This window comes from Chiloscyllium punctatum, chromosome 45, assembly GCF_047496795.1.
Source record: "Chiloscyllium punctatum isolate Juve2018m chromosome 45, sChiPun1.3, whole genome shotgun sequence".
Lineage (NCBI taxonomy): Eukaryota > Metazoa > Chordata > Chondrichthyes > Orectolobiformes > Hemiscylliidae > Chiloscyllium > Chiloscyllium punctatum.
In genome coordinates, this window is record NC_092783.1 from 28005281 (window position 1) to 28032585 (window position 27305).

Sequence of the window (27305 nt, forward strand, 5' to 3'; positions counted from 1 at the left end):
CAGTGTGGAAACATGCCATTTGGCCCAACAAGTCCACAAGGACCTCTGAAGTGTATCCCACCCCAACCCATTCCCCTATTACTCTACATTTCCCCTGACTCATACACCTAGCCTACACATCCCTGAACACTATGAGCAATTTAGCACGGCCAATTCACCTGAACTGCACATTTTTGGACTGTAGGAGGAAACAGAGCACCTGGAGGAAATCCACACAGACACGGGGATAATTTGCAAACTCCACACAGACAGTCACCAGAGGCTGGAATCGAACCCAGGTACCTGCCTGGCATTGTGAGGCCGCATTGCGCACCACTGAGCCATCATGCCGCCCTTGAAGAACTTCTGCCCATTTCTAATCTGCCTGAATATGTGATGGTTTCCACTCCCTGATAAAGACATCATTTTTAAGATAATAACATTCAGGGGTACATTTGGATTATTTTTCTGTGCATGCCTTTTGATACAGTTACTTTAAATTTGCATTTTTCGGCTATAACTCTGATAAGAGTATTGAGTACAGGAGTTGGGAGGTCATGTTGCGGCTGTACAGGTTAGGCCACTGTTGGAATATTGCGCGCAATTCTGCTCTCCTTCCTATCGGAAAGACGTTGTGAAACTTGAAAGGGTTCAGAAAAGATTTATAAGGATGTTGCCAGGATTGGAGGATTTGAACTATAGGGAGAGGCTGAACAGGTTGGGGCTGTTTTCCCTGGAGCATCGGAGGCTGAGGGGTGACCTTATAGAGGTTTACAAAATTATGAGGGGCATGGATAGGATAAATAGACAAAGTCTTTTCCCTGGGGTTGGGAGTCCAGAACTAGAGGGCATAGGTTTAGGGTGAGAGGGGAAAGATATAAAAGAGACGTAAGGGGCAACCTTTTCATGCGGGTGGTGTGTGTATGGAATGGGCTGCCAGTGGAAGTGGTGGAGGCTGATACAATTGCAACATTTAAGAGGCATTTGGATGGGTATATGAATAGGAAAGGTTTGGAGGGATATGGACAAGGTGCTGACAGGTGGGACTGGATTGGGTTGGGATATCTGGTCAGCATGGACAGGTTGGACCGAAGGGTCTGTTTCCATGCTGTACATCTCTATGACTCTATAACTCAGTTAATTTATCTGAGCTAAAAATGTCTGCATTGTCATCTCTCTACTCCTGGCTTGTCTCAACCATCTGATCTAACAGAGTCTCTGCTAATTCCACTTCAACATTCTTATTTGTCCTGTTTGGTCTCTCCTGTTTCAACTGGTGACATTGTGACTTGTTACCACACAGTCAGGAAAATTCCCAGGATATTTGTCCAGCAATAGTTCATTTGTCTGCATTCCACTGGCTTTTCAACCCCAGTAGGCTGCACTCCTACTGATGAATCAGCTGTATCTTTAGCACAGACAAATTGTATTCCTGGAGCTGAGAGTTTGTCCAGTACTCTTACCACGACTTCCCCACTCTTCACTATATACTCTAACCTCACTTTACGTAATTGAGTGCTTCTTGTCTGATCGTGAATTCCTGTTACTAGTACCTTTTCTATCAATAGTCCTTCAGAAGTATGTATCTCCTCATCTTTCAGCATCACAGATTGAGAGGATCCTCTGTCTCTTCATATTGTAACCTCCTTACCTGCTGCTCCTGGCTTGTGTGAGTAAACTTTACCTTTACAGGGACAGGGGAATCTTAATTATCCGAACAAGGTGGGCAGGCAGTATTTCATTTGGATAATCAATTATTCGGTGAATTGATTAAATGCCTTTCCTCTGGGGCTCGATTTTCTAATGTCTGCTCTCCGTTCAAAGGACGAAGCAGCACACAGCGCATGAGCTCACCACCCCCCCCCCCCAACACGGCCTCATCCATCCCCCAACTGTGCAACACCTCGCCCCCGACACCGCCCCCAACACCTCCCACCGCACCCCCGCACCCAACCCCGACCAACACCCCCCGCCCGCCCTCCCAAACGTCCAACACCTCTCCCTGCCGCACATCGCCATTCCCCCTCATGCCCCCACCCCGTCCAACACCTCTCCCTGCCCCCCAACACCACCCCCCCATGTCCCAACGGCCCCCAAGTCCATCCAACACCTGCCCCCCCCCCCCCCCGACCCCATCCAACACTGCCCCCACCCCCTCTCCGGGGCGGCTGGACTGGACACCAACAAGCAGCCTTCGTGGGGTAAGTCTCCAAATGGTGTGCACATGCATACACACACACCCACAATTTGTACTGCACCTTTTTGACAGGTTCCATGTTTGCCCTGTACAGTCCAATGTTCGTCAGATTATCTGAGGAAGGGAGGAGGGGTTTAGGTTACTCCCCTGTGTAGAACTCCAGGGAAGTGTGGGGAGAGAGAGAAGGCAGGCAGTCATTTGGAGATGGTGCCTGTTTAATCACTGTAAACAAAAGATGCGATCACTGTTGGAAGCACGTCTTTGATGTAATGTTTCTATCGGGACCGCGAGATCTCCTTTGGATAATCCGATTTTTGGATAATTGGTATTCGGATAGTCAAGGTTCCTCTGTATATGGTTTAAGAAGAACTGGCATTTCCTCCTTAACCAATCCCTGACCAGCTTCTACATTCTGGTGCAGCTTTCCAGCCTCCACTGTGCTTTCTGTTACCATGCCAACAAAATTCACTGGCTTATCTTGTTTTCCTACATCTCGCTTCCCAGTGCTTTTCCTAACCCAACAACACTGTGATTTCATGTGGCCTACTTTATTGCAGTGTAAACATTGGGTTTCCTTTTTACCCTATGGTAAGTTATCCTTATAATCTTCATCAAATCCCCCTTTCCCTTTCCATGTGAGGATTTCTCTTTTCCCAATTTCTCTCCTTCATGGATTGAAACTGATTTTGGAAGCCAAAGTTTGATATATGAACTAACTCATAATCATCAGCGAATCTAGCTGCCAATCTTGCCGTTTCATCTCTCTGCTCTTCCACATGAGTTCTCACTACCTCAGGAAGTGAATTTTTGAACTCCTCCAAAATAATTGTCTCTCTAAGAGCGTCATAAGTTTGCTCTATTTTTAGTGCCCTTATCCACCTATCAAAATTACTTAGTTTGATCCTTTCAAACTCCAATGTAGGTTTGACCAGGGTCCCTCCTTAGATTCCTGAAACATTGTCTGTAGGCTTTGGTAAATAGGGTTAAGGAGAATCGAAAGGGATTCTCAAGTTATGTAAGGACAACAGGGCAACAAGGGAGAGAATAGGATCAGGTGTAGCCTAGAACTTTGTGGGAAGCTAGAGAATTAATTGCTGGTCTCCTTGCTGGGATATTTGTATCGTCAATTGCCGCAGGTGAGGTGCAGAAAACTGGAAGTTGGCTAATGTGATGTCACTATTTAAGAAAGATGGTAAGGACAAGCCAGGGAACTATAGACTGGTGAGCCTAACATTAGCGGTGGGCAAGTTGTTGGAGGGGGATCCTGAGGGACAGGATTTACATGTATTTGGAAAGGCAAGGACTGATTTGGGATAGTCATGATGGCTTTGTGCATGGGAAATTGTGTCTCATTAACTTAATTGAGTTTTTTGAAGAAGTAACCAAGAGGTTTGATGAAGGCAGAGGGATGGACATGATCCATATGGATTTCAATAAGACGTTGTACATGGTAGACTGGTTATCAAGGTTGGATCACACGCAATACAGGAAGAAGTAGCTATTTGTTTACAGAACTAGCATGAAGGTAGGAGACAGAGGGTGGTGGTGGAGGGTTGCTTTTCAAACTGCAGGCCTGTGACCAGCAGTGTGCCATAAGGATTGGTGCTGAGTCTACTGCTTTTCAAGAATCTTGGAGGTATGGTTAGTATAGTGTAGATGACACCAAAATTGGTGGTGTAGTAGACTGCGAAGGTTATCTCAGCATATGATGGGACATTGATCAGATGGGCCAATGAGCCGAGGAGTGGCAGAGGTAGTTTAATTTAGATAAATGTGAGGTGTTGCATTTTGGAAAGGTAAATCCAAGTACGTCTTATACACTTAATGACAAGATCCTGGGGAGTGTTGCTGAACAAAGAGACCTTAAAGTGCAGATTCATTGTTCCTTGAAAGTAGAAATGCAGGTAGACAGGATAGTGAAGAGGCATTTGGCATGCTTTCCTTTATCGGTCAGTGCATTGAATATCGGAGTTGGGATGTCATGTTGCAACTGTACAGGTCGTTGGTTAGGTCACTTTTAGAATACTGCATTCAATTCTGGTCATCCTTGCTATAGGAAGAATGATATGAAACTCGAAAGGGTTCAGAAAAGATTTACAAGGATGTTGCCAGGGTTGCAGGGTTTGAGCTACAGGAAGAGGCTGAATAGGCTGGGGTTATTTTCCCTAGAGTTCTGGAGGTAAGGAGTGACTTTATAGAGGTTTATAAAATCATGAGGGGTATGGATAGGTGAATAGCCAATGTCTCGTGAGGTAGCAGAGTCTTAAACAAGAGGGCATAGGTTTAAGGTGAGAAGGGAAAGATTTAAAAGGGACCTAAGGAGCAACTTTTTCACACAGAGGGTGGCGAGTGTATGAAATGAGCTGCCAGAGGAAGTGGTGGAGGCTGGTATAATTATAACATTTGTAAAGGCATCTGGATGAGTATATGGTTAAGAAGGATTTGGAGGGATATGAGCCAAATGCTGGCAAATGGAACTAGATATGTACAGACTAACTGATCAGCATGGATGATTTGGAGCAAAGGTTCTGCTTCCATGCTGTACAGCTCAATGACTGTCTTTGAGAAGCTCCTTTGGACATTCTACTGTGGTCAGAATGCTCTGGAGATGCATGTTGGTATTGGGCTGATTTCACTGTACAGTCTCTGAAATGTGTGAGTCATCAGTGATTTTCTGTTAAAATAAACACACATCCTGACCTGTGTATAGTCTTTATTTGCAGGCTCAGTACTAAATCTCAATGTATTTCCATTTTATTAACATCACGCACAATTTAAAATGTTAAAATTTCAGGGAACAGACAAGACAAGGGAAGATTTACCCACTGTCCAGCTCACAATGGGGTTAATGGACACATAAATCTCTCAATAAACAATCCTAATTTCGACTGAGTTCAGCAACCAAGACAGCTGGAGTCTGACCTTCAGGTCGATGAGGCAAGAGGCAAGTTAAACACACCTGTGACAAACAAACAGAAACATAAATCAGGTTGAGAATATCGGTCATGCATAGAACATATTCAGATGGAATCTTAAAATGAGGTAACTGAAACAGACACAGATCAAGTTGAACACTCATTACTGTCTTTAAAGTGGCTTCCTCATTACACTAACCTGCAGGATGTACAAGATCTTGTGGAAAAAAGTGAAATTGGTCATGTGAGGTTTCTTTGAAACTATTTATTGAACCAACAGGGCCCAGTGCTATCAGGGACTGTTCAAAGGGAAACTATTGTCTGTTAGAAGTAAGAGGTGGATCTCTTTACAGGTAGAATACTAAAGGATAGCTTTTTCCATGGACACATTTATTGTGAACACCATTACCAGGTGGGGCACTGAACAATAGACACCAAGTGGTTGTTGTATTAATAAGACATGCCTGTTTAAAAGTCTGGCTTTTGCCCACAACTTTAGGATAAGTTGCCTGAAATGTACTTGAAGCTGTTAAAATGAACATAATTTGCACTCAAGTTCTGGTCAGAAGCCAGTTTTCAGGAATTTGGAGCTTCCATCCACACACATTCTCCTAAGGTATGGAATGTGCTGGCTGGGCTTGATACCAGTAGTGAAAGACATCAGAGGAGATGATAACCAGGAGAATTATCCAAGATCATCGCTTCAATGCTACAAGAACTTTAATGACGTGTCATGCGTGGTCAAGAATCCAACTCCCAATCCTATTTCTTATTAACCAGGTGATGGCCATCATCAAAACCTGAACATGTTTCTTCCAGCATCTGACATTCACACTGCCTACACCAATCATCCTGTCCGGATACTAACCTCAGTAACGCCTCACAGCTCTTCAACAGACACACACACATGCATCTGCCAATAACTTCATTCCCAATACACACCCTTTAATTTCAAGGATAAGATAGTAGGTAAGAGAGATAGATTAACCATGAGGGAAATTCCCTGAGAACATACTCCTGGCCATGATCAGGAATTGGAGACACCTTGGTCCCAGGCAGAGCAGGGAGCATATCTCAGTGAGCCATGTGGCCTCAGAGTTGTTGCATATTCACAACTATTCCCGACCCCTGACTGTCCCAACTTGTCTTCACTCACTTGACGTTCCCTCAGGTCTTACATGCTCTCTCCTATGGTGGTTAACTTCCATTCCCCTTCCCCACATCGTGAGGATGAGGAGAGTGAGGATGAGTGCACTGTGTCAATGACACCCACTCCCACAACATTCAGGTAAAAGACACCATCAGTTAGAGGCTCACTTTGATCAGCAATGCTGACAATGCAGGAAAGTGTGCAGTAGCCACAGATTGTAGTAGGAAATTGGCATAGGTCGCTTTGTACCGAGCTGAACCAGCTTCCCATCAAGCAGAGCACGGGCTGTTTTGAGATCATGGATGAGAGCAAGGTCAAACTGCATTAACCCCTTGACCATCGTACTCTATGTATAGACTACTGAGTATGGTAGGAGATGATAACCAGGAGACTGGGAGGACAGTTGGTTCCACTTGCAGATATCTGTTATTCAGAAGCCCATGAATCTTGATGCGATCAGAATATTTAGTGAAGAACAGATTGACTGTGTTGGTAATGGTTGCCTGAACAAGTGTGGCATAATCATACTTGAGATGTGCAATATGGCAGATTAGATTGAAACCATCAATCTTACACCACCCGGATTCAAATAATGGGAGATGTGCTTCTTGAAAGTAGATAACATTGACCTGGTGTGTTGTTGGGAGAGGGTGCTGACTCAGTGTCTCTTGGTTGTACATATCCCTCAACATTGAGCTGCAGGAACGTGAAGACTAATGGTGTGGGAGCCACAGGATATCATATTGCTGGCTATTTTTGGCTTTGTGATTCTGGGATTCTTCAAGTGCAGAACAGTTTAATCAGTTCACCAACAGTATTGTCGGCTTCCCAGTTGAAAGAAGCTAATGAGGAATAATGAACTGCTCAGCCATTTACCACAGTGGCTCATTGCAGGACAGGGCTGACAGAATGTCTTGGGACCCAGTGAGGTGTCAGATCTCAAGGACCAAAAACCTAGGAGTCTGCTTCAGGAACTGCTCTGTGACTCACCACCCCTCTCCCCCTCTACAGGATTGCCTATTGGGTGAACCAGAGCCTGTGCCTGCCCACACAGTGTTGGTGCAGTCTTAGATGGAGGCTCTCGAGGACATACCCAGAACAACTCTTGATTTTCTCAGCTCCCACCTGACCTGCGGGTTCCGTTGGTGCCATGCCAAAGGAGACAGAGCATGTTTTGATAAAAACATCATGGAAACAAAGGTTGGAGAGGGAGGAGGCCATTCGACTCTTTGGGCTGCTCTGCCATTTAATATGATCATGGCCAATTATCCGACCCAATACCTTGTTCCCACTTTCTCCCCATCCCTTTGATCCCTTTAGCCCTAAGCATTATATTGAACTCCTTCTTGAAAACATTCAATGTATTGGCCTCAATCACTTTCTGTGGCAGAGAATTCCATTGGGTTCAACACACTGGGTGAAGAAATTTATCCTTATCTCAGACCTAAATGGTTTACTCCCTATCCTTAGACTGTCGTTCTAGATTCTCCAGTCATCAGTAATAGTCTTCTTGTGTTCACCTTGTCTAATCCTGTTAAAATTTTATATGTTTCTGAGATTGCCTTCATTCAGCCAAATCTCAGTAAAATGCAGTCTTAACCAAGCCAATTTCTCTTCAAACTTCAGTCCTGCTATCCTAGAATGGCAGAAATTACATGTCAATTCTTCAAGTATTAAATTCCTGCAGACGATTGCTTGTTTACCTTCACTGTGGAAATAGCAGATTTGGAGAACTCAGTCTCTCTATCAGATTAAAACCTCACCTGTCCAGAGTAACTGGTTCCAATGGCTTCCATCTTCACTGGGGTACAGGAACAGCTGAACGGAACGAAGAAAGACAGAACCAGAAAAAGAGAGAGAGAGAGATGGATCGAGGGAGGGAGACAGAGACACACGTAATCCGGGCTAACACTCTATTGCAGTAATGAAGGAGGGCTGCACTGTCACAGATGAATGTTAAACTGAGGTCCATCACATTAGCCCTCTCAGATAACAAAATGGTTGGATTTGTTTGTTGCCAGAAGTGTTGGAGATATCGACATATTGGCAATGTCACGAGTTCAGTAATTCAGAGACCCAGGCCAAGCTTTGATTATGTGGGTTCAAATCCGACAGCAGATAGTAAAAATCAAATTGAACTAAAACCATTGCTAGCTGTTGCACAAACCCTTCTGGTTCATTAACAGCCTTTGGAAGGATGTTCTATTTTATTATTCATTCCATAAGACCATCAGACATATGAGCAGAAATTAGGCCATTCAGCCCATCAAGTCTGCTCTGCTATTCAATCATGGCTGATAAGTTTCTCAACTCTATTTTTCCTGCTTTCTCCCTGTAAGCCTTGATCCCCTTGATACACAAGAACCTATCTATCTCAGTCTTAAATATACTCAATGACCTGGCCTCCACAACCTTCTGTGGCAATGAATTCCATAGATTCACTGCTGTCTGGGTGAACATGTTTCTCCAAAAAGTCTTCCCTTTCCTCTAAGGCTATGCCCTCAGTTTCTAGTCTCTCCTACCAATGGAAACATCTTCACAACATCTACTCTGTCCAGGACATTCAGTATTCCGTTTCAATTAGATCCCCCTTCTGCCTTCTAAACTCCATCGTGTATAGTCCCACAGTCCTCAAATGTTCCTCAAATGTTAAGCTTTTCATTCCTGGGACCATTCTCTTGAACCTCCTCTGAACCCACTCCAGGGCCAGTACATCCTTCCTGAGGTATGAGGTCTAAAACTGTGCGCAATAATCCAAATTCATTCATGCGATGTCGGCATCACTGACTGGGCCAGCATTTATTGTCTATCCCTACTTGCCCTTGAGAGAGTGGTAGTGAGCTGCCTTCTTGAAATGCTACAGTCCATGTGGTTTAGGGACACTCACAATCACCTCAAGGAGGGATGCCAAGATGTTGACCCAATGATACTGAAGGAATAGTTATATATATATTCAAATAAGGATGGTGAGTGGTTTGCAGGGGAACGTGGAGGTGGTGGTGTTGCTGTTGCTGTTTTTGGGTCCTCCACATTCATTCCTCTTATCAAATGCAGTCGAGTGGCTTGCTCAGCCATTTCAGAGGGCATTTAAGAGTCAAGCATGTTGTTGTGGGCCTGGAGTCACATGGAGGCTAGACCAGGTAAGGACAGCAGATTTACTTCCCCAAACGACATCAGTGAATCAAATAGGTTTTCACAATTAGCAATGGTTTTATAGGTTATCATTAAATGTAATTCCAGATTTATTAATTGAGGAAGTGATGGCGTAGTGATATTGTCACTGGACTGCTAGTACGAAGTCCTGGCATTGATGTGAGGAGACAATGCCAGAATAAACATTGTTCCTTCATTTTTGCAGCAGAGGGTGGAGCGGTGAAAGCCTGCTGGGAAGGTTAACTAATCCCTTAAAAACTTGCATGGTTGGATCAGCGGCCTCCATTTTTGCAGTAGCAGCGGGAGCAGTGAAAGCAAGGACCGGGGGAATGCCGGGAAGGTAAATTAATCCTTGAGAAACTTACCTTGTGAATAGGTGGAGCGCACGCTGAGTAGGAGCAGACATGGGACTGCTGAGTAAGTGAGGTAATATATTTGGGCTGTTGCTTTATCCAAAACACTACTTAGGTAGGATCTCCTCCTCTAACCAAAAATAAACATTCTGTGCGCTGATTTGGTAAGGTTACTAGTTTTTTTTCAATAGTATCCTTGGGAGTACAGAACAGTGGGAACGGATGTTAGGGCAGTTGAAAGCTCCTCCTATAGGATGTGGGAGTTAAGGGTCACCACTCGTGTCCCCACTGACTTCATCTGCGGGAAATGCCCCCAACCCCAGCTCCTCGGAAACCGAGTTAGGGAACTGGAGCTGGAGCTGGAGCTGGATAAACTTTGTATCATAGAGTCATAGAGATGTACAGCATGGAAACAGACCCTTCGGTCCAATCTGTTCACGCTGACCAGATATCCCAACCCAATCTAGTCCCACCTGCCAGCATCCGGCCCATATCCCTCCAAACCCTTCCTATTCATATACCCATCCAAATGCCTCTTAAACGTTGCAATTGTACCAGCCTCCACCACATCCTCTGGCAGCTCATTCCATACACGTACCACCCTCTGCGTGAACATATTACCCCATAGGTCTCTTTTATATCTTTCCCCTCTCACCCTAAACCTATGCCCTCTAGTTCTGGACTCCCTGATCCCAGGGAAAAGACTTTGTCTATTTATCCTATCTATGCCCCTCATAATTTTGTAAACTTCTAGAAGGTCACCCCTCAGCCTCCGACGCTCCAGGGAAAACAGCCCCAGCCCGTTCAGCCTCTCCCTGTAGCTCAAATCCTCCAACCCTGGCAACATCCTTGTAACTCTTTTCTGAACCCTTTCAAGTTTCACAACATCTTTCCTATAGGAAGGAGACCAGAATTGCATGCAATATTCCAACAGTGGCCTAACCAATGTCCTGTACAGCTGCCCAACTCCTGTACTCAATACTCTGACCAATAAAGGAAAGCATACCAAACGCCTTCTTCACTATCCTATCTACCTGCGACTCCACTTTCAAGGAGCTATGAACCTGCACCCCAAGATCTCTTTGTTCAGCAACACTCCCTAGGACCTTACCATTAAGTGTATAAGTCCTGCTAAGATTTGCTTTCCCAAAATGCAGCACCTCGCATTTATCTGAATTAAACTCCATCTGCCACTCCTCAGCCCATTGGCCCATCCCGGTCCAGATCCTGTTGTAATCTGAGGTAACCCTCTCGCTGTCCACTATACCTCCAATTTTGGTGTCATCTGCAAACTTACTAACTGTACCTCTTATGCTCACATTCAAATCATTTATGTAAATGACAAAAAATAGAGGAACCAGCACCGATCCTTGTGGCACTCCACTGGTCACAGGCCTCCAGTCTGAAAAACAACCCTCCATCACCACCCTTGAGCCAGTTCTGTATCCAAATGGCTAGTTCTCCCTGTATTCCATGAAATCTAACCTTGCTAATCAGTCTCCCATGGGGAACCTTGTCGAACGCCTTACTGAAGTCCATATAGATCACATCTACTGCTCTGCCCTCATCAATCTTCTTTGTTACTTCTTCAAAAAACTCAACCAAGTTTGTGAGACATGATTTCCCACGCACAAAGCCTTGTTGACTATCCCGAGTCAGTCCTTGCCTTTCCAAATACATGCACATCCTGTCCCTCAGGATTCTCTCCAACAACTTACCCACCACTGAGGTCAGGCTCACCGGTCTATAGTTCCCTGGCTTGTCCTTACCACCTTTCTTAAACAGTAGCACCATGTTTGCCAACCTCCAGTCTTCCAGCACCTCACCTGTGACTATCGATGATACGGAATGGTTGCTAGATGTTCCAGGGTTGAGATCTTTTAAGAAGAACGGGGGTGGGGGGGGGGAGTAGCATGGTTAATTAGAGAGTGCGTCACAGCTGCAGAAAAGGAGGTGGTTGAGGGTTTGTCTACTGAATCAGTATGGGTGGACGTCAGTAACAGGAAAGGACCAGTAACTTTATTGGGTGTTTTCTATAGAGTCTCCAATAGCAGCAGAGGGATGGAAGGTCAGATTGGACAGTGGATCTTGGAAAGATGTAGATGTAACAGAGGTGTTGTTACGGGTGATTTCAACTTCCCCGATACTGATTTGAACCTCCTTAGCACAGATGACCTGAATGGAGCCGACTTTGTCAGTTGTGTCCAGGAAGGAATCCTGATTCAATAGCTCGGTGGCTCAGTGGTTAGCACTGCTGCCTCACAGCACCAGGGACCTGGGTTCGATTCCTGCTTCGGGCGACTGTCTGTGTGGACTTTGCACATTCTCCCTGTGTCTGTGTGCAGGTTAGGTGAACTGGCCGTGTTAAATTGCCCATAGTGTTAGGTGCATTAGTCAGGGGTAAATATACGGTAGGGGAATGGGTCTGGGTGGGTTACTGTTCAGAGGATCGGTGTTGATTTGTTGGGCTGAAGGGCCTGTTTCTACACTGTAGGGATCTAATATGTAGATAGGCTGACTAGGGGGGTAGGCTATATTGGATTTGGTGCTAGGCAATGAGCCAGGCCAGGTGTCAAATCTCTCAGTGGGAGAGCATTTCGGTGACAGTGACCACAACCGCTTCACCTTCACCATAGCCATGGAGAGGGATAGGAACAGAGAATATTGGGAGGAATTTAATTGGGGGAGGGGAAATTATACTGCTATTAGACAGAGCTGTGGACTATAAATTGGGAACAGTTGTTCTATGGAAAATGCGCAACAGAAATATGGAGTCGAGAGTGTGGTGCTGGAAAAGCACAGCAGGTCAGGCAGCATCAGAGGAGCAGGGGAATCAAAGTTTCAGGCATAAGCTGTGCTTTTCCAGGACCTCACTCTCGACTCTAACCTACAGCATCTGCAGTCCTCACTTTCTCCTAACAGGAATGTGGAAGCTGTTTAAGGAGAACTTGTTGCGAGTGTTGGATAACTTTCTGCCACTGAGACAGGAAAGGAATGGTAAGGTGAAGGTGCCTTGGATGAGAAGAAAAGAGGAGCTTCCCATCAGAAGGAAGAAGGAAGCTTACTTAAGGATAAGGAAGCAAGGATCTGGCACAGCTTTAGTGGATTACAGAGTAGCTAGGAAAGAACTCAAACATGGACTGAGGAGAGCTAGGAGCGAGCACGAGAAAGCCTTGGTGGGAAGTATTAGGGAAAATATAAAGGCGTTCTACACTTATGTGAGGAATGAGAGAATGATCAGAGAGAGAGTAGGTAAAAACAATGACTGCAGATGCTGGAAACCAGAGTCTAGATTAGAGTGGTACTGGAAAAGTACAGCAGTTCAGGCAGCATCCGAGGAGCAGTAAAATCGACATTTTGGGCAAAAGCCCTTCATCCGGAATACAGGAGGAGTGCCTGAAGGGTGGAGAGATAAATGAGAGGAGGGTGGGGGTGGGGAGAAAGTAGCATAGAGTACAATAGGTGAGTGGGGGGGGGGGGGATGAAGGTGATAGGTCAGGGGGGAGGGGGGAGTGGTTAGGTGGAAAGGAAGATAGGCAGGTAGGACAAGTCATGGGGACAGTGCTGAGCTGAAAGTTTGGAACTGGGGTGAGGTGGGGGAAATGAGGAAACTGTTGAAGTCCACATTGATGCCCTGGGGTTGAAGTGTTCCAAGGCGGAAGATGAGGCATTCTTCCTCCAGGCGTTGGGTGGTGAGGGAGCGGTGGTGAAGGAGGCCCAGGACCTCCATGACCTCGGCAGAGTGGGAGGGGGAGTTGAAATGTTGGGCCACAGGGCGGTGTGGTTGATTGGTGCGGGTGTCCCAGAGATGTTCCCTAAAGCGCTCTGCTAGGTGGCATCCAGTCTCCCAAATGTAGAGGAGACCGCACTGGGAGCAACGGATACAATAAATGATATTGGTGGGTGTGCAGGTAAAACTTTGATGGATGTGGAAGGCTCCTTTAGGGCTTTGGATGGAGGTGAGGGAGGAGGAGTGGGCACAGGTTTTGCAATTCCTGCGGTGGCAGGGGAAGGTGCCAGGATGGGAGGGTGGGTTGTTGGGGGGCGTGGACCTGACCAGGTAGTCACGGAGTGAACGGTCTTTGCGGAAAGAGGGAAAGGGGTGGGGAGGGAAATATATCCCTGGTGGTAGGGCCAATTAAGGGTAGTGGAGGAAACTTTTGCCTGGAGTCTGAAGAGGTGGGGGAGGCCCTAAATGACGTTTTTGCTTCAGAATTCATTAGAAAGAGGGACCTTGTTGATAGTGAGAACACCAGTTTAATAGGTTTGAACAGATTGATATTAAGAAAGTGGATGGGCTGGAAATTCTGGGAAGCATCAAGATTGACAAGTCCCCATCGCTGGACCAGATATATCCAAGGTTACTACGGCAAGCCAGGAATGAGATGCTGTGCCTCTGGTGATGATCTTTGCATCCTCATTCTCCATGGGAGTAGTACTGGATGATTAGAGGGAGGTGAATGTTGTTCCACTGTTCAAGAAAGGGAATAGGGAAATCCCTGGGAATTACAGACCTATTAGTCTTACATCTGTGGTAAGCAAGGTACTAGAAAGGATTCTGAGAGATAGGATTTATGACTATTTGGAAAAACATAGTTTGATTAAAGATAGTCAGCATGGCTTTGTGAGGGACGGTGCAAAAGGAGGACTGGAGGTCAGAGTCTAGATTACAATGGTGCTGGAAAAGCACAGCCGGTCAGGCAGCATCCAAGGAGCAGGAAAATCAACGTTTCGGGCAAAAGCCCTTCATCAGGAATGAAGGCAGGGAGCCTCCAGGGTGGAAAGATAAATGGGAGGGGGCTGGGGAGAAGGTAGCCAAGAGTACAAAATGGGTGGTTGGAGGTGGAGTGGATAGGTGGGAAGGATGATTGGCAGGTAGGACCGGTCATAAGAATAGTGTGGAGCTGGAAGGTTGGAACCAGGGTAAGGTGGGGGGAGGGGAAATGAGGAAACTGATGAAGTTCACTTGTGAGGGGCAGGTCATACCTCACAAGCCTTATGAGTTCTTTCAGGATGTAACATGACAAGTTGACGAAGGTCGAGTAGTGGATGTGGTGTATATGGATTTCAGTAAGACATTTGATAAGGTTGCCCACAGTCGGCTCATTCAGAAAGTTAGGAGGTATGGGATACAGGGAAATTCGGCTGTCTGGATACAGAATTGGCTGGCCGAAAGAAGACAGCGAGTGGTAGTGGATGGAAAGTTTTCATCGGTGACCATTGTGTCCCGTAGGGGTCTGTTCTTGAGTCTCTGATCTTTGTAGTTTTTATAAATGACTGATGAAGAAGTAGAAGGGTGGGTTGGTAAGTTTGCTGATGATACAAAGGTCGGTGGTGTTTGTAGATAGTGTCGAGGGCTGTTGCTGGCTACAACAAGACATTGACAGGATACAGAGCTGGGCTGGGAAGTGGCAGATGGAGTTCAACCTGGATAAGTTGTGATTCATTTTGGAAGGTCAAATTTGTATGCTGAATACAGGGTTAAAGACAGGATTCTGGCAGTGTAGAGGAACAGTGGGATCTTGGGGTCCATGTACATGGATCCTTCAAAGTTGCCACCCAAGTTGATAGGGTTGTTAAGAAGGCATATGATGTTTTGGCTTTCATTAACAGGGGGATTGGGTTTAACAGCCGCGAGGTTTGCTGCAGCTCTATAAAACCCTGGTTAGACCACACTTGGAATATTGTGTCCAGTTTTGGTTGCCTCATTATAGGAAGGATGTAGATGGGTGGCTGTGGAGGAGATTTACCTGGATTGGAGGGCTTATCTTATGAAGAGAGGTTGAGGAAGCTCAGGCATTTTCTTTGTTTTCTGTCTGCCAACCAATTCTCTATCGGTCTCAATATTCCCAATCCTGCATGATTCATTTTTACAAGTTAATCTCTTTTGTTGGGAGTTGTCAAAAGCTTTATGAAAGTCTAAATACATCACACCCACTGGCCACTTCTAATCAACTCAACCAGTTACATCCTCAAAAATTCCAGGAGATTTCCCTTTCATAAATCCATGCTGTGTCCAGTCCTGCCACTACTTTCCAAGTGTTCAGCTGTTAAATCTTCTATGACGGACTCTAGCCTTTCCCCCTTCCCAATGTCAGGCTGACTAGTCTGTAATTCCTGCTTTCCTCTCTGTCTACTTTGCAATGAGCTGCCCATGGAGCACAGTTTGGGTTCCACCAGGGCCACTCAGCTACTGATCTCATTACATCCTTGGTTTAAACATGGACAAGAGAGCTGAATTCCAGAGGGGAAGTGAGAGTGACTGCTCTAGACATCAAGGCTGTAGTTGACCAAGTGTGACATCAAGGAGTCTAGAAAAACTGGAGTCAATGGGAATTAGGTGATTGGACTCATACGTGACACGTAGGAAGTTGGGGGCTGAGAGTGGTGCTGGAAAAGCACAGCAGGTCAGGCAGCATCCGAGGGGCAGGAGAATTGACATTTCGGGCATAAGGCCTTCATTAGGAATCATAAGAAGATGGTTGTGGTTAGACATCAGTCATCTCAGCTTCAGGACATCTCTGTCAGAGTTCCTCAGGGTAGTGTCCTAGGTTCAACCACCTTCAGCTGGTTCATTGATGACCATCTTAAGTTCAGAGTGGGATGTTTACTAACTACTGAACAATGTTCAGCACTATTCACTCCTTCGATACTGAAACAGCAAATGACAGGCAATGACTATCCACCTCCAATAAGAAATTATCTACCCATCACCTCGTAAGATTCAATGGTATCAACATCACTGAGTAACCCCCAACTATCAACATGGGGTTACCATTGACCAGAATCTAAAATGGACTGACCATATAAATACTGTGGCTGCAAAAGCAAGTCAGAGGCTAGGAATCTTGCAGCGAGTAGCTAACATCCTGCCTCCCCAAAGCCTGTCCACCATCTACAAGTCAGGAGTGTGATGGAATATTCACAGTTCCCTGGATGAGTTCAGCTCTAACAACATTCAAGAAGCTTGACACCATCCAGGACTAAGTAGCCCATTTGATTGGCACCACATCCACAAATATCCATTACTGATGCTCAGTAGCAGCAGTGTACTATTGACAAGATGCACAGCAAACATTCACCAATGCTCCTGAGATAACAACTATTATCATCTAAGGACAAGAGTAGCACAGGATGGTGGGAAACTGGAACTCACTTTCTCTGAGAGTGGTAGAGGCAGAAACCTGATAACATTTAAGAAAAATTTCGATGTATATTTGCAATACCAAGGCATACAAAGCAATAGGCCAAGTGCTGGAAAATTGGATTTTTACAGGTGATTGTTTCTGACAGGCACAGACTGTCAAAAGGGTTGAAGTGTCTTTTGACGTGTTATTGCTCTTTATGATTCTAAGGGAATCAGATACATCAGAACAGCACTGCAGGATGTCTTCCAAGCCACTGACCATCCTGACTTGGAAAAATATCACCGTTCCTTCATTGTCATTGGGTCAACATCTGGAACTCCCTTCCTAATGGCATTATGGGTCTACCTACAGCACATGGAAAGCAACGGTTCAGCAAGACAGCTCACCACCATCTTCCCAAGGGCAACTAGAGACAGTCAATAAATGCTTGTCCAGCCACTCACATTCAAATTCCTTAAATGAATTTACAAAAAAAAAGAAGGCGTTGCAGAATGGCAAAGAGAATCTGAGTCAGGACTCCACAGACAGAGCAAGTTTGAATGAGGCTTGGCAGCTTGTGCAGTGTACAAAGCAAAGTCGCAATCTCGAGGTCAGGGAGCAACCTAATCAGCTGCTAATTCCTCTAAGTACATTCTCCATAAGATTTGGCCAAGGTTCTGGCTTATTTTAGTTTGGAACTGGATCAGAGCCAGCTGGCACCAAATAAGACTATGTGAAATGGCAGTGCCCAGTAACGGTTCAGCTCTGGCATAGCACCCAGATTCAAAGAGAAATTATTGGTATTTAGGGCATCATGTTCTTGGTTATAATGTCCCAGATTCTGCTTCTGTCAGTTGGGATATTCTGGCCAGATTAATTTACAGGGTGATTTATGAAGAGTTGATCAACCCATTTGTAGAAATGCTTATTCACCTTGTAAACCTTTTCACAGGATGTTTGTGGAAGGAAGGTCATTCTCTCTGTGATGTGAAGTTAAAGGGACTATCCCATCTTGCACGAATATCTTGTCAGTTTGACTGTTGCTTGCTCAAAGTGGCAAGGTTGTTGGGAAGATTGTGATAACATGTGTGATGTAATGTCTCTAGTGTGTGATGTATCTAGCTGTTATAATTGCCCCAATACCAAATAATCCTGATTTATCCTGTTGTTCTCTCAGCACAGACTTCCACCCAGCATTTGTTTGAAGATCTATTTGCAGTCATAACTTGGGTTGAGCCAATGAGCCTCTATTTTTCTCAAGGCCACTTTTTCTATCTTTGCAGCTTTGGCCCTGCCCCTTCTCCTCATTAATGTTTACATTGCAGCGGAGGCCAGTCAAAGGTCTGACTACACTCATCCCATTTTTCAATTCTTGGTCAGTAGCTGGAAATAGTCAAAAATTGTGGTGCTGGAGAAGCACAGCATGTCAGGTAGTTTCTGAGGAATAGGAGAGTCAACGTTTCGGGCAATAGCCCTTCATCATGAACATTTCTGATAAAGGGCTTACGCCCTAAATGTCGACTCTGCTGCTCCTTGGATGCTGCCTGACATGCTGTGCTTTTCCAGCGCCACACTTTCTGACCCTGACTCTTCAGCATCTGCGGGTCCTCGCTTTCTCTCAATAGCTAGAAAGACAATGTCAAAGTATTGATTAAATGTTACCACCCTTTCAGGCAGTGAGTTCCAGATTGCCATTCCCCTCCGAACGAAAACATTTCTCAACTCCCCTCTCAAGTCTTACCTGAAAATCAATTCCTCTGGTTATTGACTCCTCTACTAAATGCTAATATGTCCTCCTATCCACATTGTCTATGCCCCTCAACCTGACACCTATCAGGTCTCTGACACACACTCCTGGCCAATGCCCCACACTGCACTCTTTGTAAGCACAAGCTGGTCCAAAATTCTGTTGCCTGTGTCTTACATGCACCAAGCTCCATTCATCTATTACCCCTGCATTCATTGGCAATGCTTAAAATCAATAATCGCCTTCAACCTCCTAATATACTGAACTCCATCAATAAGACGATCAAGACAGAGAGAGAGACTGAAGAGACGCAAACTATGGAGAGAAGGGAGAACGAACAGCTGTAGGTTAGCAGAAGTAAATGATAGAACTTAAAGGATCTGCCCCTGAGAACAGCAACCTTTGTCCAGCAGCGAAAGAAAAATTAGCAGCACGACCTAGAGTTCAAGTTTGAAAGAATTTGACCTTCATGGAGTTCACAAAGCATTGTTGAGGGGAAAAGGTATGTGAGCATTGCAAGATGTAGCAAGGAGAGGTCAAGCTAAGACATCAATGTAGGAAGGATGGAAAGTGGATATGAAGGTTGAGGGATCTGGGACGAGCCACCAGTTGGATTTTTGAAAGATAGAAAACAACTTCAGGCTGCTGCCCATATTGAATTCTCTTCAAGCACTGAGGATTTGCATTTCCACTTTCTTTTATATTGTTTCTAGATGGAACTGGCATGTGTCCTATACCAACAGTAGGAAATAGGCGGTCACAGCTATGGTGATGGTGCAGAGGGGAAATTCCATTCCATTACCCACCACACTCTCGATCTAAGCTGCTGAAAAACTACTATATGATGTGATGCTCAGAATGCTGTGACTACCCCACATTTCTGCCAACTGCAAAGTCCACAAGAGTGTGGGGAAGAAATAGAAACAGTACAATTTAAATGTGTGGGAATGAATAGGTGGAAGCCCATCTGAGAATAACTGATTGAGAAGCACCTGGGCTTTGACTCACTCTCACAGGAGAGGAGCTGTAATGTAGGCCCACATAACACAACAGGGGTATTACCAATGGAATAGTTACCTCCAACAGCAAACTGGCATTGGTCATGTCTGAGATGCATCAAATATCAGCAGCAGGTTCAACATTGTCCACCGCCTGATATTTTGTCCACAGTCAAAATTAACCTCAGAGTCACAAAATCATAATTAATCTGATGAGTCCACATTGTTGCTGACTCTGGAATCTTTCACTCTCCTATAAAGAATCTATTTACTTCTGCCTTAAATACCGTCAAACTTCTGCTACCATCACCTTTTCAGGAAGTTTTCCAAATTCTCACTAGCCTTTGAGTGAGAACATTCCTTATTATCTCTTTAAATAGATGACCCTAATTTTAAAGTGTCCACTAGGTTCTGAATTCTCCCACAAGTGGAAACAACTCCACATCTACCCTTGACATCTTGCAGGTATTAACAAAATCACTTCTTACAGGTCTAAACTACAGTGGGTACAAGCCTAACGTTTTCAATTCTTCTGCAGAAGATAATTTGCCCATTCCGGGTATCAGTTTGAAGTCCTTCCAAAGCATTTACAGCCTTCTTTAAATAAGGTGACTCATTCTCTATACAGTACAGCAGACGTAGTCTCATCAATGCCCTGTATAACTGAAACATAACCCCACCCTATTTTTATATTCAATCCTCAACATAATAAAGAACAGCAATCTATTAGATTTCAAAATTACTGTTTGTGGAGAAGATTTATAGCTCAGGTTGTGGATCAGGTTGTAAGTTTGCTCGCTGAGCTGGTAGATTTGTTCTCAGATGTTTTGTCACCATGCTGGGTAATATCATCAGTGAGCCTCCGGTGAAGTGCTGGTGTTCTGTCCCACTTGCTATTTACGTGCCTTGGTCTGTTGTGGTGGGTGCTACCATTTCCTGTTCTGTTTCAGAGAGGTTGGTAAATGGGGTCCAAATCGATATGTTGGTTAATGGAGTTCCAATTTCAATGCCAGGTCTCTAGGAATTCCCATGCATGTCTTTGTTTAGCCTGTCCCAGGATGGATGTATTGTCCCAGTTGAACTGGTGTCCCTCTTCATCTATATGTATGCAGCAGCAGTTATACAGAGGTTAGAACAAACAGCCCTTCCCACGATGCAACCCAAGCTTTGGATCTGCTATGTGGATGACACCTTTGTCATCATGAAATGCAACAAATTAGAAAAAACCCACAAACACATAAACAACAACCTTACTGACATAAAGTTCACCAAAGATGAAGAACATAGAACATAGAACATTCCAGCACAGTACTGGCCCTTCAGCCCTCGATGTTGCACCGCCCTGTGAAACCAATCTGAAGCTTATCTAACCTACACTATTCTATTCTCGTCCATTTGTCTACCAATGACCATTTAAATGCCCGTAAAGTTGGCGGGTCTACTACTGTTGCAGGCAGGGCGTTCCATACCCCTACCACTCTCTGAGTAAAGAAACTACCTCTGATATCTGTCCTATATCTATCACCCCTCAATGCGAAGCTATTCCCCCTTATACTAGCCATCAGAATCCTAGGAAAAAGAATCTCACTGTCCACCCTCTGATTATCTTGTATGTCTCAATTAACTCACCTCTTAACCTTCTTCTCTCTGTTGAAAACAGCCTCAAGTCCCTTAACCTTTCCTCGTAAGACCTTGCCTCCATACCAGGCAACATCCTAGTAAATTTCCTCTGAACCCTTTCCAAAGCCTCCTTTAATGCAGTGACCAGAATTACACACAATACTCCAAGTGCAGCCACACCAGAGTTTTGTACAGCTGCAGAATGACCTCATGGTTCCGAAACTCAATCCCTCTACCAATAAAAGCTAACATACCGTATGCCTTCTTAACAACCCTGTCAACCTGGATGGCAACTTTGAGGGATCTAAGTACATGGACACCAAAATCTCTCTGCTCATCTACACTATGAAGAATCCTACCATTCACCCACCACAACAGACCAAGGCACGTAAATAGCAAGTGGGAGAGAACACCAGCACTTCAACGGAGGCTCACTGATGGTATTACCCAGCATGGTGACAAAACATCTGAGAACAAATCTACCAGCTCAGCGAGCAAACTTACAACCTGATCCACAACCTGAGCTACAAATCTTCTCCACAAACAGTAATTTTGAAATCTAATAGATTACTATTCTTTATTATGTTGAGGATTGAATATAAAAATAGGGTTACTCCTTCCAAAGTGAATCACCTCACACTTTTCTGCATTAGACTCCATTTGCCACCTCTCAGCCCAGCTCTGCAGCTTCTCTATGACCCTCTGTAACCTACAACATCCTTTGGCACTATCCACAACTGTACCCACCTTAGTGTCGTCCACAAATTTACTAACCCATCCTCCTACGCCCTCATCCAGGTCAGTTATGAAAATGACGAACAGCAGTGGACCCAAAACAGATTCTTGCAATGCACCACTAATAACTGAACTCCAGGATGAACATTTCCCATCAACCACCACTCTCTGTCTTCTTTTAACCAGCCAATTTCTGATCCAAACCGCTAAATTGCCCTCAATCCCATGCCTCCGTATTTTGTGCAATAGCCTATCGTTGGGAACCGAATCAAACTCCTTACTGAAATCCATATACACCACATCAATGGCTTTACCCTCATTCACCTGTTTGGTCACCTTCTCAAAGAACTCAATAAGGTTTGTGAGGCACGACCTACTCTTCACAAAACCATGTTGACTATCCCTAATCAACTTATTCCTATTGAGTTGATTCGAAATTTTATCTCTTATAGCCTTTTCCAACATTTTACCCACAACCGAAGTAAGGCTCACTGGCCTATAATTACCAGGATTGCCTCTACTCCCCTTCTTGAACAGGGGAACAACATTTCCTATTCTCCAGTCTTCTGGTATTATTCCTGTCGATAACGACGACATAAAGAACAATGCCAGAGGCTTGGCAATCTCCTCCCTGGCTTCCCAGAGAATCCTCGGATAAATCCCATCCGTCCCAGAGGATTTATCTATTTTCACACTTGCCAGAATTTCAAACACCTCCTCCTTGTGAATTTCAATCCCATCTAATCTAGTAGCCAGTATCTCAGTATTCTCCTTGACAACATTGTCTTTTTCCAGTGTGAATACTGATGAAAAATATTCATTTAGCATTCCCCTATTTCCTCTGACTCCACACACATCTTCCCACTAATGTCCTTGATTAGCTCTAATCTTCCTCTACCTCATTCTTTTATCCCGTATATACCTATAGAAAGCTTTAGGGTTTTCCCTGATCCTATCCGCCAACAACTTCTTATCTCCCCTCCTCGCTCATCTTAGCTCTCTCTTTAGGTCTTTCTTGGCTAACTTGTAACTCAATCATCCAAACTGAACATTCATATCTCATCCTAACATAAGCTTTCTTCTTCCTCTTGACAAGATATTCAACTTCCTTAGTAAACCACGGCTTCTGTGCTTGACAAATTCTTCCCTGCCTAACAGGTGCATCCTTATCAGGGTCACACAGTAACTGTTCCTTGAATAAGCTCTACATTTCTATTGTGCCCATGCCCTGCAGTTTCCTTACCCATCCTATGCATCCTAAACATTGTCTAATCGCATTGTAATTGCCTTTCCCCCAGCTGTAGCTCTTGCCCTCCAGTGTATAACGTTTCCTTTCCATTGCTAAAGTGAACATAACCGAATTGGGCGGCACGGTGGCACAGTGGTTAGCACTGCTGCCTCACAGCTCCAGAGACCCGGGTTCAATTCCCACCTCAGGCGACTGACTGTGTGGAGTTTGCACATTCTCCCCGTGTCTGCGTGGGTTTCCTCCGGGTGCTCCGGTTTCCTCCCACAGTCCAAAGATGTGCGGGTCAGGTGAATTGGCCATGCTAAATTGCCCGTAGTGTTAGGTAAGGGGTAAATGTAGGGGTATGGGTGGGTTGCGCTTCGGCGGGTCGGTGTGGACTTGTTGGGCCGAAGGGCCTGTTTCCACACTGTAAGTAATCTAATCACCAAAGTGCTCACCTACCTCCAAATCTAACACCTGGTCAGGTTCATTCCCCAGTACCAACTCCAATATGGCATCGCCCCTTGTTGGCCTGTCTACATACTGTGTCAGAAAACCCTCCTGCACACATTGGACAAAAACTGACCCATCTGAAGTGCTATAGTATTCCCAGTCAATATTTGGCAATTTGAAGTGCCCCATAACAACTACCCTGTCACTCTCGCTCCTATTGTGAATCATCTTTCCTATCCTTTCCTCAAAATCTCTGGAACTATTCAGAGGCCTGTGGAAAGCTCTCAACAGGGTGACCTCTCCCTTCCTGTTTCTAATCTCAGCCCATACTACCTCAATTGGCGAATTCTGAAATGCCCTTTCTGAAGCTGTAATACTGTCCCTGACTAACAATGCCATACCCCCAACTCTTTTATCATCTTCTCTGTTCTTACTGAAACATCTAAATCCCTGAACCTGCAACAACCATTCTTGTCCCTGCTCTACCCACAACATTGAAATCCCAGGTACCGACCCATGCTGCAGGTTCACCCACCTTATTCCAGATGCTCCTGGCATTGAAATAGACACACTTCAAACCAACTTTTTGCTTGCCGATGCCTTCTTGCAACCATGAAACCTTATTTCGGACCTCCCTACTCTCAATGTGATCTATACCCGAACTACAATTTACGCTCCCATTCCCCTGCTGAATCTGGTTAAACCCTCCCGAAGAGCATGAGTAAATTTCCCCCCAGGATATTAGAATTCCTACAGTGTGGAAACAGACCTTTCGGCCCAATAAGTCTACACCAACCCTCTGAAGACTAACCCACCCAGAGTCATTCCCCTACCCTACATTTACCCCTGACAAATACTCCGAACCTACATATCCTTTGGGCAATTTAGCATGGCCAATTCACCGGACCTGCACATCTTTGTGACTGTGGTAAGAAACCGAAGCACCCGGAGGAAACCCACGCAGACATAAGGAGATGTGCAAACTCCACACAGACAGTCGCCCGGTCCCTGGCGCTGTGAGGCAGCAGTGCTAACCACTGAACCACCATGCCACCCTGGTTCAGGTGTAGACCATCCTGTTTGTAGAGGTCCCACCTACCCCAGAAACAGCCCCAATTATCTAGGAATCCAGAACCTTTCCTCCTGCACCATCCCCGTAGCCATGTGCTCAACTCCTGTCTCTCGCCTTGCCTCACTAGCACATGGCACAGGTAACAAACCGGAGATAACAACTCTGTTTGTTCTAGCTTTAAGCTTCCACCCTGGCTCCCTGAATTTCTGCCTGAAATCTCCATTCCTTTTCCTATCTACATTGTTGGTGCCTATGTGGACCATGGCTTGGAGCTGCTCCCCCTCCCCCTCAAGGATCCCGAAAACACGATCAGGGACTTCACGAACCTTGGCACCTGGGTGGAAACACACCACCACGAGTCTCTCTCATCCCCACAGAACCTCCCATCTGTCCCCCTAACTATGGAGTCCCCAATGACAATGACTGTCCCCCTTCCCTTCTGAGCAACAGGGATAGACTCTGTACCAGAGACCTGTGCCCCATTGTTTACCCCGGTAAGTTATCCCCCCAACAATATTCAAAATGGTATACTTGTTGTTTAGGGGAACGGCCACGGGGAATCCCTACACTGCCTGCCGGTTCCCTTTCTGTCGCCTGACGGTAACCCATCTACCTTCTTCTTGTACCTAAGATGCGACTACCTCCCTGTAACTCTCTCAATTACCTCCGCCTCCCAAATGATCCGAAGTTCATCCAGCTCCAGTTCCCTAACGTGGCTTCCAAGGAGCTGGAGTTGGTGCACTTCCCGCAGATGCAGTCAGCAGGGACACTGCAGGAGGAACATTCAACTGCACTAACCGCCATTCCCAAATGTAAAGCCTCACTTACCCAGCAGTCCCATGTCCACTCCTGCTCAGCGAGTGCTCTGCCTATATACGAGTAAGTTTTAAAACTGTACTCCTACCCTCCCGTCGGGCCTCTAGTCCTCGCTGTCACTCCTCCCACTGCGTCTGCCGCTGAGAAAAGGAAGAAGGCTAAACTCCCGAGGTAAGAGAACAACAACAAACTCCCCTTCCTAGATGTCACAGTTGAACTCAAAGCCAATGTAAAGCTGCGTCTACAGGAAAGTCACACACGCTGACCAGATACTCAACTACAGGAGCAATCATTCCAACACCCACAAAACATTATTTAAATGAGGCACAACACACTGCAGCACCTAGGAACTATGAGAAGTCTTTCTGCAGTAAAAATGTAATAACCCTAAAGAAAGTCAATGAATTTCTCTCACCAGTTGCTATAAGCTGTTGGCTTTAACCAGTAGCTAAGAGACTTTGCAGTCAGTGCCCGAATGGTCCTATGTTTCCTGCAAAGAAGTAAAAAGAACCTGGAGAAAGGAAGAATGGATTCTGGGTAATCCAAGATGGAGGAAGGGAGAAAATTGTGGCTGGAAGAGCTGGTCCTTTTTTTTTGAGTTTTTTTTCAGTTTTGGAGCTGATGTCCTCGATTCCTCAGAGCAGTAATTATTCTTTTACAAACTGTTGCATTGTTTTGGATCTTTGGGGGAGTAAAATCAAAACAATGGTACAATAAAACAAGAGAGAGAGAACAGGGACCACATGGGAGGTGAAAAAAGGGGCAGTGAACTTTCATAGCTGACCAGGCAGCAAACTTTTACACCTGACTGCCTCTGCTATATAGTTTCAAGTATCTCTAGACATCTGAGTTTGGTCTAAGAAAAATAAACAAAATTAAGGAAAGAAAAATTTAAATTCACAGCTGACCTTGGACAAACTCAGTATCTGGAGCTCCTTACAGCAGGGGAACAGCTGACTGGGTTTATTAAGTCTAACCATATGCTATTTGTTTGTATGTTTGCCTTAATTGATCAGTGTTTTTGAGGCAAAGGAGTTGGGAGGTCATATTGTGGTTGTGCAGGACATTGGCTAGGCTACTTTTGGAATACTGCTTTCAGTTCCGGTCTCCCTGTTATAGGAAAGATGTTGTTAAACCTGAAAGGGTTTAGAAATGATTTACAAGGATGTTGCCAGGTTTGGAAGGTTTGAGCTATACAGAGATGCTGAATAGATTGGGGCTATTTTCCCTGGAGGGTGGATGCTGAGGGGTGACCTCATAGAACTCTATAAAGTCACGAGGTGCACGGGTGGGGTCTTTCCCGTTGTGAGACAGGTTAGTTTTACCCTACTGATGTTGTGTTGTTGCAATAGTAATCCTGCTCAGTACGAGAGGAATCGCAGATTCAGACATTTGGTGTATGTGCTTGGCTGAGGAGCCAATGGTGCGAAGCTACCATCTGTGGAATTATGACTGAACGCCTCTAAGTCAGAATCCTGCCTAAATGTAACGATACCCTAGCGCCGTGGATCACTGGTTGGCCTAGGATAACCGACTCCGGTCGGTGTGTATCACCATTTGATTCTGGTCTGGAGTGCGGCCGTATGGGCGCCGCCTCTCTCCTTACTTGCACTGCATGTTCATGGGGAACCTGGTGCTAAATCATTCATAGACGACCTGATTCTGGCTCAGGGTTTCGTGAGTAGCAGAGCAGCTACCTCGCTGCGATCTATTGAAAGTCATCCCTCGAGCCAACCTTTTGTTAAAGGCAGAGATTGATAAA

At 45.2% G+C, this 27305-nt stretch overlaps 1 protein-coding gene across 3 annotated transcripts in view; it reads right to left on the reverse strand.

The window, feature by feature from the left end:
* Positions 1-4874: 4874 nt before the first annotated feature.
* The window catches only part of LOC140467253 (myosin-binding protein H-like), a 48503-nt gene continuing 26072 nt past the window's right edge, over positions 4875-27305 (reverse strand). Inside the window, exons 10-11 of one of the 3 annotated variants that reach the window (XM_072563499.1) lie at positions 8005-8059; positions 4875-5135 (exon numbers count right to left, since the gene is read on the reverse strand). In XM_072563499.1, coding sequence (XP_072419600.1) covers positions 8040-8059 — 20 coding nt within the window. In that variant the 3' untranslated portion in view covers positions 4875-5135; positions 8005-8039. Of the gene's footprint in view, positions 5136-8004; positions 8060-25992; positions 26034-27305 lie in introns of those variants that run through there. The other 2 variants (XM_072563497.1, XM_072563498.1) reach the window with 2 other exon arrangements.